Raw genomic sequence first — 15,531 nt, forward strand, 5'->3', positions numbered from 1 at the left:
TGGCTATGAAGGTTAAGAACGACAGATTCATTTCTGAGGTACGGCATTTCCCAAAGGCGGACTCCCAGTTACTACCAAGGGCTAATTCTGATGTTGTTATTTCATGAACGTGTCTCCATGACCACTTTAATATCTATTAATTTTTTTTAATGAACTATTTATATTCTTTTCCTATTAAAATTGAACAGCTTGAGTGAGCATATGGAATGAGCATGCCTAGAATTAAATGGAAATTAGATGGGTGGGCTCAGGGCTCAGTGAGTTTCTACCCAGCATACAGTTTTAAACAGTTTTTAATCCTAATCACACTTTAAATTATATATATATAACAGACCACTGATTAAAAATAGGAACACTGACATCCATATAGAAGTCAACTAAGAGTTAAAGTAACGATAATTCCACCAATCTTTTTCCTAAAATAATCTTTATCAGATCCAAATTTCCACTCATCTTTTTAAAATTTTTACATTAACTTCTTAAGATCTCTAATTCTTCAAAAATTGATGTTAAGTAAAACAAAGCAAGTTATATGCAATTAGACTTTTAATTTATTAGAAAAAAATTATCCAAACTAGTCCATTATTTGCCAAGAAAGTTTCATAGCCTGAAGCCTGACTTATGTCATTATTTAGGAAAAAATACAGCTATTATAAAGATTAAAGTTGTCATCTTTAGGTTCCAAATGCCAAAATAAAAAAGAACCATAAACAGAAGGAAAACTGAATTCTACTTAATGAAGTATTTGGGGGTGATAAAATTTGTACCCTACTGAAAATGCATAAAAAAAGACAAATCAGTGAATAAAGAGATAGAATGATTAATCTGTGATAAAGCAGATATATTAAAATGGTAATTGTAGACTCTTGGTGGGATATAGTGGTCTACTGTACAATTCTTTCAACTTGTTTGCATATTTGAAAATTTTCATAACAAAATATTGGAAAAAATGCAAAAATACCAATGTTTCTATTTTTGATGCTATAAAAATATACATTAATAAAAATTAGATCACATGATCAACCAAAAAGTTTTAAATTCATTGCTTAAAAATTTAATCTTTTGCTTATAAAAATTTTAAAAACCAAATATGAATCATATTATACAGGTAAGTGTAAAACAATGTCTTTTATAAATATTTTCATATAAACTTTATATTATAATCTTTGGTCACTTACTTATCTAAATTATAATCTTAAAATTACTTCTTTATCATACAGAGCAGTCAAAAAAGACAAAAAAAAGTTTGTGTATGTGTCTGTGTGTGGTGGGGGCAGCAGGAAGAGGAAAAATGGGGGAAAAGATATTATTATGAAATGGGGTTACAAGTAAAAAATACAAAAATAGGGAAATGCTAGGTGAAAAGCTAGTTAAAAACCCAATTTAGCAATTCAGCACACCCATTAGCTCTTACGGACTCCTGTTGTATGCTGTCGTGTGTGTGTGTGTGTGTGTGTGTGTGTGTGTGTGTGTGTGAGTGAGAGAGAGGCAGAAGCTCTGACAGAACAAATGACAGATTCTCTGTGACGACTAAGTTCCCCAGGAAAGGTTTTATAGATCCTTCCTCGTAGCTCAAATTCTTGATAGAAGGAGAACTGTCAATAAAATTCAAAACCCTATTTATAACAGTTCCAGGAAAATATTTATAACATTTTCAGAAAGAGAATGACTTATTCTATTGAACCTATTGCTTCCCGTGACGTGCACATAATAACAAGGGCCTCCTCTTGCCCACTGTTTTGGACTGAAGTTTAATCCAAAACCAACCGGGGAGACTAGCTTCTTATATGATCCGATGTCAAACAATCAATTTAAATATGGACCACACTCATTTCCCTAGAATGGTTACCTTTAAAGTTGTGATTAATGTGAATCTTAAATATAATACGAAAATAAACCAAATCAAGCCTCTATGCTAGAAATTCACCAGGACCCTATGAAAGCAACCTGGGGAATAATGAGGCAGATTTCTATGTCTGGCTCCGTTTTAGAGATAAATCAGTAAGTAAAAGGTGTTAAAGCCTAAAGAGGACATACAAACCTAAATCTCTGCCTGAATCTGAAATTCCCATTCCCAGCATTTATTGGCGTGGCTCGTCAGTGCCCTAGAATGAGCACGTGAGCGCTGCAACGCGCCTGATGAGAACGCTTTCTGTAAAATGTGATGGATTAACACTGGGCATGCGGGTAGAATTCTTCTTTCCAGTAATGAGGCACAGATTTCTGCTCTCCATCTTTTACAGGACCAGCCAGAGTTGGGACTTTGTGGTCGCACTGGACGCCACATCTGAGCCAAAATGAACTCAGGGAAACCCCGCAGCGAGGTGGGCAGGGCAGGGTGACTCACCTCCATCGACTTCATGCTGATGATCTCCACCCCGCACTTCTTGCCTCGTTCCGACAGATTACTGCCATAGGAGTCCATGAGAACGATAGTTTTAAGGGATGGTGTTAATTTATTTTCTACACCTTCTAATAAGAGGTTGGCCTTCCCTGGCTTGTCCACAAAAACCAGAGAGAGTTCAGCTGGAAGTGAAGAGACACAGTGAGGAACCAGCTCTGGGATATTAAAAGCTTGACTGTAACATCTGACACCAGGTTAAGTACTACATTTTTTGAATAGGAGGGTAGATGTACATTTAAATGGAAAAATCCCTATCATATCATGTATCAGCAAATGTAGTCTCTGTATTTAACCAATAACTATGCCAACGTGCCCCCAAAGGCCGCAAACGTACCTTTGTTGATGATGTAGGTGATTGCTTCTGTTCCGAGGGTATCGTAGAGGGGAACGATCACCATCGAATAAGCAAAGCATCCCTGTTCAATGATCACCCACTAAAGAAAAAAGTAAAGGTCAGGGTGAGAAAATGAGATATTGTGGAACCACTCCAGGGAAAACAATACTCTATAGAGATTCAACGTGGAAACACCAGATTTGGCAAAACTAACATCTGTGTATCTACTACTACGTGCTATGCACCAAAGGGATTCCTGATGAGAGCAAAACACTTGCCCACTTCTAAAGAGGAAAGTACAATTTGCCTGAAAATTTGAGGCAAATATGTGAAAAGAGGATGAACAGCATGAGAGTGACGGGCTCAGAGGCAAGACAGCCGGCAGTGGGCCTCCTTGGTGGGGGAGGTAACCGAGCTTGCCCTTTGCAAGAGCAGCACGATTTGGACAGGTGGAGAGAAAGGTAAGGGGACTCTGGGAGCGGGGACTGTGAGATCAAAGCAGGGAGGGTGGTCCAGTGGGTAAGAATCTGCCTTCCAATGCAGGGGTCGCAGGTTCGATCTCTGGCCGGGGAACTAAGGTCCCACATGCCGCGGAGCAACTAAGCCCACGTGCCACAACTACCGAGCCCGCACGCCACAACTAGAGAGAAGCCCGTGTGCCGCAATGAAAGATCCTGCGTGCTGCAACGAAGATCCCACGCGCCGCAACTAAGACCTAACGCAGCCAAATAAATATTAAAAAAAAAAAAAAGCAGGGAGTGGGGGCATCAGTGAGCCACAAGGCTGGCAGGGACGGCCCAGCAGGGCTGTGGGGACTGGCTAGGCTGGAGCGAGGGCTGGAGCCAGCCTGAGGCCACGGGGGAGCCTGGCTCTATGTCCCTGGCAAGGTGCAGCCTCTGGGGTTTCTCGGCCAAACAGCAACTGGGGCTCTGAGGGACAGCAATCTGGCCACAGTGTGCCGTAGGGCCTGGGACTAGGGGAAGAGGGACACACCGTCTAGCGGGAAAACTGTCCTGGAAGTTTCCCCAGGAAAGTGAGGAAGGAAAGAAGTGACACAGTCACTGGTCATCTTCCTCGACACCCACCAGCCACACAGCGACTGACCCGCCTACAAGGCAGATGCAGCAGAGTCACTCCTTCGCTTATAATCCTCAGTGGTGCCCGTCATCTGCAGAACACACGGCAGCACGGACGAGGGCAGAGTGGCCACGGGAAGCAAGCACAACCCACTCACATTCACTTGGCCTGGAGCTGCCTCTCTCTCTCTCTCTCTCTCTCTCTCGCCCTGACACTCCACCCTCCACCACAGTGAAACGCTTCATCCCCCATCACAGACATGCTGCGCCACGCAAACGTGCCATTGTTCCTGACATTCCCTTGGCCTCCCCACCCTCGTAGGCATCAAGACTCCACCTTGGACTTCCCTGGTGGCGCAGTGGTTAAGAATCCGCCAGCCAATGCAGGGGACACGGGTTCGAGCCCTGGTCCGGGAAGATCCCACGTGCCGCGGGGCAACTAAGCCCACGCGCCACAGCTACTGAGCCCGCGTGCTGCAACTACTGAAGCCCGCGCACCTAGAGCCTGTGCTCCCCAACAAGAGAAGCCACGGCAATGAGAAGCTCGTGCACCGCAACGAAGAGTAGCCCCAGCTCGCCGCAACTAGAGAAAGCCCGCGCACAGCAACAAAGACCCAATGCAGCCAAAAATAATCAATCAATCAATCAATCAATCAATCAATAAATAAATTTATTTTAAAAAAACCGCTGAGAAACCACTCTAATTTATAACATAGTAGCACAGGGATTGAACCAACATGTCTTTTGGACCCAAGTAGGTCTAAGAATCAATTCAATTTCTTCAAGCCCAGTGCTTGAATTTTTCTGCACCAGCTATGCCACTATTTGTTTACTCACACTACAGGCAATAGCTCCAGGGGGCTTCTCATTTAAATGTAATTTAATACAGTGGTTTACAGAAGCACCACGCATGGGCCCGGATGGCTAAACAACAGTCTGCTTGTCCAAATTAAGGCCAGCTCCCAGTGAGGCCCCTTCCCCATGGCCCCTGGGATTTTAAACTTGATAACCTGGGCAGAGAGAGCCCAGACCTTTTAGAGAGAAAAGATGAGAGTTTGCTACTGACAAAAATGTACCCAAGTTTCTCTGTCATTTATTAATGCCATTTTTCTAATCACAGAGGAAGCCCTTAAAGTGGGAAGACTTCTTTGTTAGTTATTTGCTCTAAGACTTTCTTCACTAGTTTTTGTTTGGGGACCTGATTTTAAAAAAAACAAAAACCATAATTTTCTTTAAAAGTGATTTTTTTTTTCTACCTAAAGGCTAAGAAGGGCCTGGTTTGGGTTTTCATACATGTAACTCTCTAAGGCATAACACAACGTCATGTTCTCAGAGGTAATCAGACCAAAGAGTCTGGTCTGAAGCAGAGGTAGGTGCGAACCCTAACTGGTTCTTCCATCTGAGACCTCTCCAAACCATGTACGGTCAGCGCCTAATGGTTAATACCTCAGGTCTGTTCTGAGAAAAGATGCCGATGAACTGATCTGGGGCCGCCTTGAAGCCCTTGTGGAGCAGCGCCGAGCCCACACACTCTGACATTTCTGCAACCTAAAACGGGGGAGAAAAAATCAGGAAGAGCATCAGGCCCAGCTCAAGGAACACAGCTTCCTGTGATGGCCAAGCCTAATATCTTAGCCAAGAAGCAGCACTGCCTGGGGGGGAAGAACAGGGGCAAACAGGTATTCCTTTAGTTACATGTTTTTGTAAAGTTCAAGGTTTGAATCACCAGAACTCACTGTAAGAAAACTGATGATTGATGATATTTCCTTCTGCAAAGCAAATGAACTTCACCCCAGCAGCTGCAGGTCACACGTGATAACATGTCAGAGTTCCTATACTTGTTTAGTTTCGATACTTTTATACTTCAGTTTTATAAAATTATGAAAGCAATCCAGGGACACAGAATTTTGTGTCCAAGCAGCCAAAACTTGTCCTTTGATGTAAACACACAAACAACAAGTCTGGGGGAGATCTTTAAAAAAAAAAATAAGAACAAGCTCTTATCGTTAGGCTCCACAATTCTAGTCTTGAGAATTTATTCTTTGGAAATAACCCAATCCTAACCAGAGGTCTGAAAAAACTTTAGGTACAAAGATACGTATTTCAAAATTATCTAAAGTCACAAAAGTCTAGGGGAAAAAAGACCAATGGCTGGATGGTTAAGTAAATGATGGTAAATCTCTAAGAAAATGTTCTACAGCTAGTAAATACTACAGTTATGAAAACCATATCAAACAGAGTATTTGTAACAATTTTAAGTAAGATAAATGCATACAAAAACGCATACTATTAATTACAACTATGTAAAAATAGGTAGATTCACAAAAATTAGGCAGGGCTATATCCCTGCCCCTATCCCTCATCCTCTCCTCATTCCTACCCCAAATGAACTAAAAAAAATTTTTTTAAATCTTAATTTGGAACTCTTTTCTTTATTCTCAGTTGGTAAATTCTCAAGAGCACTTTAAATCCACAGAAAATAGAACCACACCTACTCCTGCCCCAGAAGCCTGTAGGTTCTGGCACGTAGTGCCCCTCCCCCCGCACCAATGGCCAGGCGACAGCAAGAATGACATTAACATGCTTATTACTTCCGTACCCCATGGAATGTTTCACAACTCCCGCTTGTGTGTAAGCGCTGGGAACCTGCGAGTACCTAGATGGTTTTCAGAGCTTACTGGGATTCTACGCACGCACTTGTATCTCTAGAAAGAGGGTCCAGACCTTTCTTCGAAAAACCTTACAGGGGTTCCTAGCCCCCAAAGCTAAGAATCACTGGGCTAGGGGGAAAAAGTGATTTAAATATACAAATTCAAAGTTAGCTTAAGTCTACTTTTTTATCTTCACCAGCCTCTGTCTGAAATGTGCAAAACACCTTCTGAAACCCCAGTGATTTTCAATCTGCCTTCAAACATCCCACCTGCAATGGACCTGTTTTCTCTCCTCCAGCCAATATATAACAGAAGCAACAGAGGAACAGGTCACTATAGGTAACTGCAGTGTAAACCCCAAGCGCTGGGCCTTCTCTTTTTTTGTAATGCAAGTGCCTGCCTTAAGCTCTGATTGCGGACCATCCACTTCCAAGGCTGACGCATCACCAGCCAGAGGCTAGATAAGCAGCCAGGCCCCCTCCCCGCATGAGGCTCCTTTGTTTTACAGATCTTGGTTGATGTTGTTAACCGACCATGTGAGCCACTTGTTTTCTCTCTTCCTGTGCTTTGTTCCTTCTCTTCTGTTTCAAATTCATCAATAAGGGTGAGCCCTCGAAACCCTAGGCCCCCATCTTTGACCCCAATAAAGCAGAACCCCAGGTGCTCTACGCTCTCTCTCCCCCTCCCCGAGACCTCGCTTGTGTGGCCCAGGTGTGTTGTGTCATTTCCACGTCCTGTAGTAAGAAAGCTTTATTTTTTCCACGTTTCCTTATGGTTATTGCTGAAAGGCGCCTTGCAATCATAATATGAACCACGAGGGCTGGCCCGGCCACAATATTGATTATTGATAGGCTGAGACCTGCACAAAACAGTAACATGACAAGAAGATGATGTAACCCAGAAGCACTTGAAGATTCTGTGAGGCCTGAAGACCATCGTGCAATGTGAAAATTCCAACACACATGAACTGTTTTTACACCACTTGTGAAAATGAGGGATCTGAAAACTACTATTCGGCTGTGGTAAGGCAAAATAAGCACTGAGAAATCCCTCTGCCCACCGGACCTACAGCTCATTACTCCTTCCTGCCCAGTGTTCAACAGCTCCAAGAACTGCCATGTTGCAGCACTATGGCTCGCGTGAGGCGGCCACACAGCCAGAAAACTCACCTGTTTGTATGAAAGCCATTCATAGGGTTGGTCTGGTTTCCGAGAGCCTAAACATGGGCCATTATCTGAAAGGAGAAAAAAATTTTTTAAAAAAAGGATGGACTTAACATGCATAAATATTCCTAGGTTCTCGTTTTAACACACATAAATATTCCTAGATTCTCGTTTGTATCTTTCATTCCACAAAGTATCAGGTAGACTCTACTGTGGTCCTCAGATGTGAAACAATGAATTCAGATTGGAAATGTTTTCTCCCTGGGTTTTGGTCTGAGACTTTGTTTGTTTCTTTATTTCTGTTTTGTTCCTTACATGGGGCAGGAGGGAGAGGGACTGGAAGGCCGGGCAGCTTCTGGGTACCCGGGGTCTTTCGTGCCATCCTCAGGGATGAAGGGCAGTCCCATGAGCCAACACCCCCCAAGTGTCTCTGATGGAACCCCGCTTCCTTGGATGTCAGTGTTTATTTCTCAAAGTATGGGTCTCCTGGTCAAGCAAGTTTGAGAAATGTTGGATCAGGCACAATTAAACAGGTCTCTTTACTGCAAGAAACGTCAGAGCCTATTCTGAGCTAAGAGACGTGTGACTCTCCATGAAACACATATGTGACCACGGAAGCCCCTTGGCTGCGGGGCACAACAAGCGGGACCCGTGTGCAGTGGGACTCACTCTGCGGAAGTTATGGGAGGAGCCAGGGAGCCAGGAGCCAGACTGAGTGGGAGAAAGTTGGGAACAAATATGGCTTTCTAACGAAAGACCCCTCTTTCTGAAGGAAAAACATGAAGCATTAGTCACACGGATTCAGTCAAATGCTTACTTGACAGCTGTATGCCCCTCTGGAAACCTTCATATAACGTTCTGACGTCGTCATAGAAATACACCAAGGGCTCGTCACTGTCCAGAAGCACAGATCTCCGGGCACCATCGCTGCCCTGGGAAAAGACAGACAGACAGATGGCACGTCAGCAGAAAGCATCAAAAATAAAAAGTCTACCGTGTGCACCTTCAATCCTCTCCAGGGCCTGGAAGCAGCTGCTCGGTGAGCATTTGCTGGATGAACTCCAGGGCGGGATGTGGTGGTGTCTGATATAAATCATCCACCTGGAGACAAGTGCAGGCTTCAGAGAAGCAAGGCCGGGACCATGTCCATCCAGGACCCCTGGGAAAAGGAAGCAACTGAGGGAAAAAGAAAAGAGGCTCACAGACCTATAAGCACTGGTCCTGCCAGACAAGGCTGAAGAGTCTGAGGACTGGACACCAGCCCCCTAAATGCACTGCGATGATTCTCAAACCATGGCCGGCAGCACAGAGGACCGATTTTTGTCAGGTCTTGTGGAAAGAACACACCGTTCAGTTTTACTTCCATCATGTTATCTATGTTCTTTTGGAGATTATGTCTACTGCTTTTTCTCTTTGCCAACTTCAGTTTCTCAGGCAGCATCTACTCGTTACCATCATCAGCTATAAAATGTAGGATGTGCATGGACACACTGACCTGCAGCACTTGTAAGGAGGCAGAGTTGCTACCGCTGTGCCCCCTCCTCTAAGTTGCCATCTGTCAGCTCAGAAAGTGCACCCGTTATGGACAAGAACTCCTAACGGGCAAGTCATCTCAAGAGGCAGGAGTTCTCAACCAGCGAGCAGCTCAGCGTGCTGGGGCCCCGGAGATACTGCAAGGGGTACAGATGTATTTCTGTTTAAAATTTCTTTGGGGAAATTAGATTACGATACAAGGACTTCTGGTACCACAAGAAAGCACAGTTCAAAAGTGGGAGACATTGTTTCTAGCATGAGGTTTGAAGGAAGAAACTAGGAAAGGCTTCAGGAAGGGGCAAAAGGTGAGGTCTCAAAGAGGAAACAGTCTGAAGTGGCAGAGCTGATGGGAAAACAGGATGCCCTCCAGGGGACAGACCAATGTGGAGACCCTTTATAAGGCAAAGAGACGGCCAGACAGGTGCTGGTGGATTCTTTTCCTTATCGTTGTTGTTTTTTAAAAGTTAGGATTCTTCACTCCTCCTCCCACTAGCTCTTTCCTTCCCCTATTAAGTTATCATTTATAGGGGACTTCCCTCGTGGTCCAGTGGTTAAGAATCTGCCTTCCAGTGCAGGGGACATGGGTTCGATCCCTGTTCGGGGAACTAAGATCCCCCACGCTGTGGGGCAACTAAGCCCGTGAGCTCTGGAGCCTGCGCTCCGCAACTAGAGAGAAGCCCGCGTGCCGCAACTAAGACCCGACACAACCAAATAAATAAATAAATAAATATTTTTTAAAAAGTTATCATTTATATACTTATTAAAATTTTTAATAGTACAGAAGTATACCGAGGAAAAAAATGACTAGCCCCTGTTATCAGTTTGGTGAGCTCCTTCCAGACTTTTTTTTTTTGCTTATACATTTACATACGTTCTTTTAATATCTACTATGTGCTACATATGTGTGTTTAACTCTTGATCTACAACTGTTAATAGTCTTCTGGGGTAAATATCACCCAATCATATTTTCTAATCGTCACACAGTCTTATCTTGGCAGAAACTTTCTAAGACCTGTAGCCATGATTCCAAATACAATTATTAACTACAACATGCTACTTTATAAAAGCAAAGAAGTTATTCTTCGTGCACATAAAGACGGAAAAATCTCTTCACTTGAGAATCCTGCATTATTATTACTTAATCTCGGAGTCTGTTTTCTTTTCTGTAAAATGGGGATATCACGTGCCAAGGTCCAGGGTTAGTTTTAGTTAAACAAGAACTTTCCTGTAAAACACTAATGTGTAGAATATTACTCAGACACCTGATAACGTGTCCTAACTACAAAGCCAGTCCTTCTTAGCCTATACCATTTCACCAACAAATATTCAGATTAAAATTCAGGAGCAATTCGTGGCTTTATAGTAAACATCAGAAGCCTCTTCAACCCAGGAAGCTACCCCAAAGACCCAGGGCATCGAGGCTAAGATAGAAAGAGAGAGACAGGAGACTGAAAGACCGAAAATGGGAAGGAGAAAAAAAGCTGAGAAAAGTAAGAGCTGTGCCTGGTAAGGAGGAGCCAACCGCCATTAAATAGCTGCCTCCTGGCCACCCGCCCCACCTGCTCTGCGTGTCACCACGTGGCCTGGAGGCGCAGGCAGCCTGGTGGCCCGCGGAGAGGTCCTCATGACCTCAGCCGAGCACGGTGCCACCTACACCTCTCATCAGGACAGTCGCTCATCCATGGCACTACTCAGTTGTTTCTCCGCAAAAGCAATACTGCCTTCCCAGGGCGTTCTGCTGAGCGGCGCCCACGGCTGCCAACAGAGCTGACGGGAACCAGGCAAGTAAGATACAGGGCTTGCTCTGAAGGCGGCTAAATCTTATCCCTACATGACCAGAGGGACTCCAGGGAGTACTGGCTGAGCAGAGGAGCGTGGAGGGAGCTGGAATGAATAGAGAGGAGAAGCCTAGGATCTACAGAGCACAGGCTCACCCCAGAGCTGAGGTCCTCAGAGGATGGCCAAGGGAACTCCTGGCCCTCGTAGCGAAAGCATTTAGCGAGCCCTCTGCCAGATCTGCCAAGTCAGAAACTCTGGGGGTGTGATACAGCAGTCGCGTTTCAGCCGGCCCTTCGGGGGACTCTGGTGCGCCAGCCTGGAGGCGTTAAGGTCCCCAGCAGGGAAGCAGCGAAGATCCGGGTAATGCTGTAAAAGGAAGTCTACTAGGAGGCTGAGCAGTGTACAGAACAAGATGGACAGAGAGCAGCTGACGTGGGCCTGGACTAGGGCAGGGCCGTGACGCTGGAGGCGCTAAGCACGAACGAATGGGATCGGTAGGTAACGGGATGCAGGAAAGCGGGAGGGGAGAGTCGGAGGCCTGAGAGAACAGCAGTTCCGATTTATCCAAAATAGGAAACCAGGGATTGGGGGTAGGTTTGAAAAAAGAGATTAAGTTTAGCTCCGGATATATGGAGACCCTACCTCTTCAAGACAACAGGTCAACTCCCCAGTTCCTACTTTGAGAATCACTGCTCTGGAGGTATCGTTTTATAACAAACTTTTGCCTAAATAATTCTTTGGTTATGCTACCGTTTTGGTGGTATATGATCTTCAGGACTTTGAGAAGCATGGTGGTGAAACAGCCAAATCAAAGTTAAAGAAGTTAATCACATCCCAAATAAAGCCATCATCTTGACAAAGGAACCCGAGGACAAGACATTTATTATTACTCTAATTAGCAATTAGAATAAGTAGCAAAAGTTTGAAGATAAAGCAGTAAATGAATTCTATGCCAAAACTGCACAATTGAAGGTATAGGTGACACACTGGGTGATAGGTCACATTGTCACTTAACTGTAAGGCGTACTCTGTAATTTCAGGAGAGGAGCTGAGTGAAATGAGGGTGGGGAAGACTAAGCAACAAGGTCTGTGTTTTGTTGCTCCATGATGATCACAATATGCCCGTAAGGACTCATCATTTTTGATGTGCATGTGAGTTACCATTCATCTTGAACGAAAGTGCTATCCATAAACCCTGGGTGTTAGCAACCTTAGTTACACCTGCAAGGTGAGGGCTTGCATGCTGAGTGCAATGGAAGCTCAAATGTCCATATGTGCTACAAAATTGAGCCATTTCAAAGGCAGGGCATTTAACTATCGGGTTATTCAAGTACATGCAGCTATTTCTAGGAACACCTACTTAAATGAAGAAATATTTTAAATCTGGCCTTTCTGGACTTCCGACATAACCTACAGATCGGGGGTGGAGGTGCGGGTTTCAGCTGTGCTCAAAAAACAGGGAGAGCTATGCAGACAACCCCAATGGAATGTGCAGGAAATTGGTCGATAAAGATTGAGTCAGGGAGGATTAAGGGTTTTTTCTTTCCTCTTTAATGTGGTTTATACAGTTATCCCAGTTTAAAAAAAAAAAAAGATTGTGAGTCAGTGGGTAGTGACCACAGTACCGTCAAATCGCGGTCACGAGGATATTCGGCAATGGCTATACAAGCAAAGGTTCCTCTAGAGGTCAGTCTCCCCACGTGGGCTGAGTTAGGAAATAAAAGTTCAAGTTCCCCTCAGGGGCAGTAAGGACAGGAAGACAGTGAACATCTGTGAATCGATGGTTCCCAGGACTAGAGCTCTTGCCAATATTTGAGAAAAAGGAACATGTGATGGTGAGACTCATTTTGCATCACTCCCATATTTAAATGCAAAAGCAGGGACTTCCCTGGTGGCGCAGTGGTTAAGAATCTGCCTGCCAATGCAGGGGACAAGGGTTCGAGCCCTGATCCGGGAAGACCCCACATGCTGAGGAACTACTGAGCCTGTGCTTTAGAACCCATGAGCCACAACTACTGAAGCCCGCGCGCCCAGAGCCCGTGCTCCGCAACAAGAGAAGCCACCGCAATGAGAAGCCCGCGCACCGCAACGAAGGGTAGCCCCTGCTCGCCGCAACTAGAGAAAGCCCGCACGCAGCAATGAAGACCCAACGCAGCCAAAAATAAATATAAATGAATGAATGAATGAATGAATGAATAAATGCAAAAGCAAATTATTACATCCTTGAGGATTTCTCAGGGATAGAAAGGCCTGAGCTTTATAAATTGTGGTCCCATTTATCTCCATCTAGAAAATGGCCCCAAGAGTCAACCACCTATTATGTTACTACCATTTATTTCCTCTAAGGAGATGGACTGGGGGAGGGCAGGAAGTAGGAGGGAGGGAGGGAGGGAGGGAGGGAGGAGGGGAAGGAAGGGACAGCAGAGAGGGAGTGGGGAGAACCCAGAAACATCTAAAGAGGCTGCTGAAGACTGGGCTGGATTTCATCTACTCCATCTCTAGGGAGAAAAGCAGCAGGTGGAAACCACAGTTCTCGGGGGTAAAAATGACTTTTTTTTGCTTTTTCCAATATCGTCCATGTAAAATACACTCCTCCCAGCACGCAGATTTCACATGCATCTTACCTGCTCAGGCCACCATCACCTACAGCCTTTTATAAACAGGCACAAAGAGACTTTTCCATCCGGGGACCTAGAGGCTCTCTGGCCATCAGTTCTATCCAGCAACACGAGATCTTTGACAGAGCAAACTAGGGCCTTTATTCAAGACCAGCCAATAGGTGGTGTTCCCAACCAGATTTTTTAGGATAATGAACAGAGGGTATTTTAAAGATACCTAGACTCCTCCATTATGTTGACATAAATGTAACCATGCAACCATGAACCCTCAGGTTTACTATTCGCGTTCACCATTTAACCAGCCAACTTCCTGAGATCCTTTACACCCAGTGAGTGAAGAAGGGGCAGATGCATCCGTTACAACCGGTGCTGGGTGTTGTCATCTGAGTGCAGGAGGTTTGGAAGGAAGTGAGTATTCACTTCGAAGATGAGAAAACGGACAAACAGATGGTGGGGAGACCTTCCTGTCTCAGTCCCACGTCTAAAATGCAGCAGAGCGAGCTTCAGACCAGCCTGTAGGACATCTGGGTTCAAACTCGCCCACACACGGTTCATCTCCACCTTGCAGGAGACAAGCCCAGATCCTGGTGGCCAGCTGGGGGGGTCTGGTTCTCTATCACTCTCCTCTAATCCTCAGGAGGCTTTCCTGTCCCCCCACCCCAGCTTCCTCTCCAGTTTTCAGCTTCCTGAGCGCCCCCTGTACCGAAGGGAGGACCTGCCTAAGGGGTGGGGGAGGCCGACTCAGTACTTAGCAAACCAGTTCTGTGCCGCCAAACACAGGTCAATCTCATCACCAGAGAAAACTAGCCAACTGCACAAGGGAAAATAGCTCCCTCCCAACTCCGTGGAAGGGGAGAGAGTTCAAAGTCACAAAATCCAAATTCCCACAAACACACACTGGTCCAGCAAAACAAGCCTGCCTGTAGCATCTCCGAGTGCTGGCCACTTAGAACGAGCGAGGCACTAGCTCATAGTCTGAAGGAAACGCGTCTGTTCCTTACCCTTGTTCGGCCTTTTAGAGGCTGCTGTGAAGGCGGGGGTTTTGCCCAGAGGCTCAGAAGGCCTACATCTGCCGTGTTTCATTCGACAGGAGTGGACCTTGCTTGGGGCGAGGCTAATTAATTAATTTACTTATTTATTTATTTATTGGGCTTCGTTGGGTCTTCGTTGCTGCGTGTGGGCTTTCTCTAGTTGCAGTGAGCGGGGGCTACTCTTCGTTGTGGTGCGTGGCCTTCTCGTTGCAGTGGCTTCTCTTGTTGCGGAGCACGGGCTCTAGGCACGTGGGCTTCAGTAGTTGCAGCACGTGGGCTCAGTAGTTGTGGCTCGCGGGCTCTACAGCTCAGGCTCAGTAGTTGTGGCGCATGGGCTCAGTAGTTGTGGCTCGCGGGCTCTACAGCTCAGGCTCAGTAGTTGCGGCGCACGGGCTTAGCTGCTCCGCGGCATGTGGCATCTTCCCGGACCAGGGCTTGAACCCATGTCCCCTCCATCCCACCCTCTGCGCCCCAACTGCTAGGACAACTGGCTGAAAATGCCCTCTGAAGTTGTGATGTTTCTGGAAAACTTGTGTGAAAATTCTCTGAATATCACAGCAGCAAAGTCGCCAGTGGTGGGGCTGCAAGGGCACATCTCTGCCCACCTCTTTACCTGACCACATGTATAATCATATCACAGGGAAGAACAGGCCGTGGGGAACAGTGACAGGAGCTTGCAATTACAAAAGGTAAGTAACTGAGCGTTAATGCCTAATCACAGATTTACACAAGAATTCCAGACAGATATGAAGCCAGAGCCTCAAACCAAGGGATTCTTCCAAAGTCTCACACGCTCTCCTAGTCGACTGTTCCCGGGCTTCCCAGAGATGAGAATGATGCTCACGTTTAAGTTCACATTTACACGTGACTGCAGGAACGAGGCCGCCCCTCCCTTCCTCCTCGTGTGGACCTGGCTCAGACTAACGCCTGACGAGGCTAATG

At 45.6% G+C, this 15,531-nt stretch overlaps 1 protein-coding gene across 1 annotated transcript in view; it reads right to left on the reverse strand.

The window, feature by feature from the left end:
* Positions 1-15,531, reverse strand: part of ACSL1 (acyl-CoA synthetase long chain family member 1) — a 69,795-nt gene that overhangs the window by 22,370 nt on the left and 31,894 nt on the right. The window contains exons 3-7 of the mRNA XM_068531895.1: positions 8,446-8,560; positions 7,635-7,699; positions 5,261-5,362; positions 2,739-2,838; positions 2,348-2,526 (exon numbers count right to left, since the gene is read on the reverse strand). Of these exons, the coding sequence (XP_068387996.1) occupies positions 2,348-2,526; positions 2,739-2,838; positions 5,261-5,362; positions 7,635-7,699; positions 8,446-8,560 (561 nt within the window). The remainder of the gene's footprint in view (positions 1-2,347; positions 2,527-2,738; positions 2,839-5,260; positions 5,363-7,634; positions 7,700-8,445; positions 8,561-15,531) is intronic.

This window comes from Eschrichtius robustus, chromosome 21, assembly GCF_028021215.1.
Source record: "Eschrichtius robustus isolate mEscRob2 chromosome 21, mEscRob2.pri, whole genome shotgun sequence".
Taxonomy (NCBI): Eukaryota; Metazoa; Chordata; class Mammalia; order Artiodactyla; family Eschrichtiidae; genus Eschrichtius; species Eschrichtius robustus.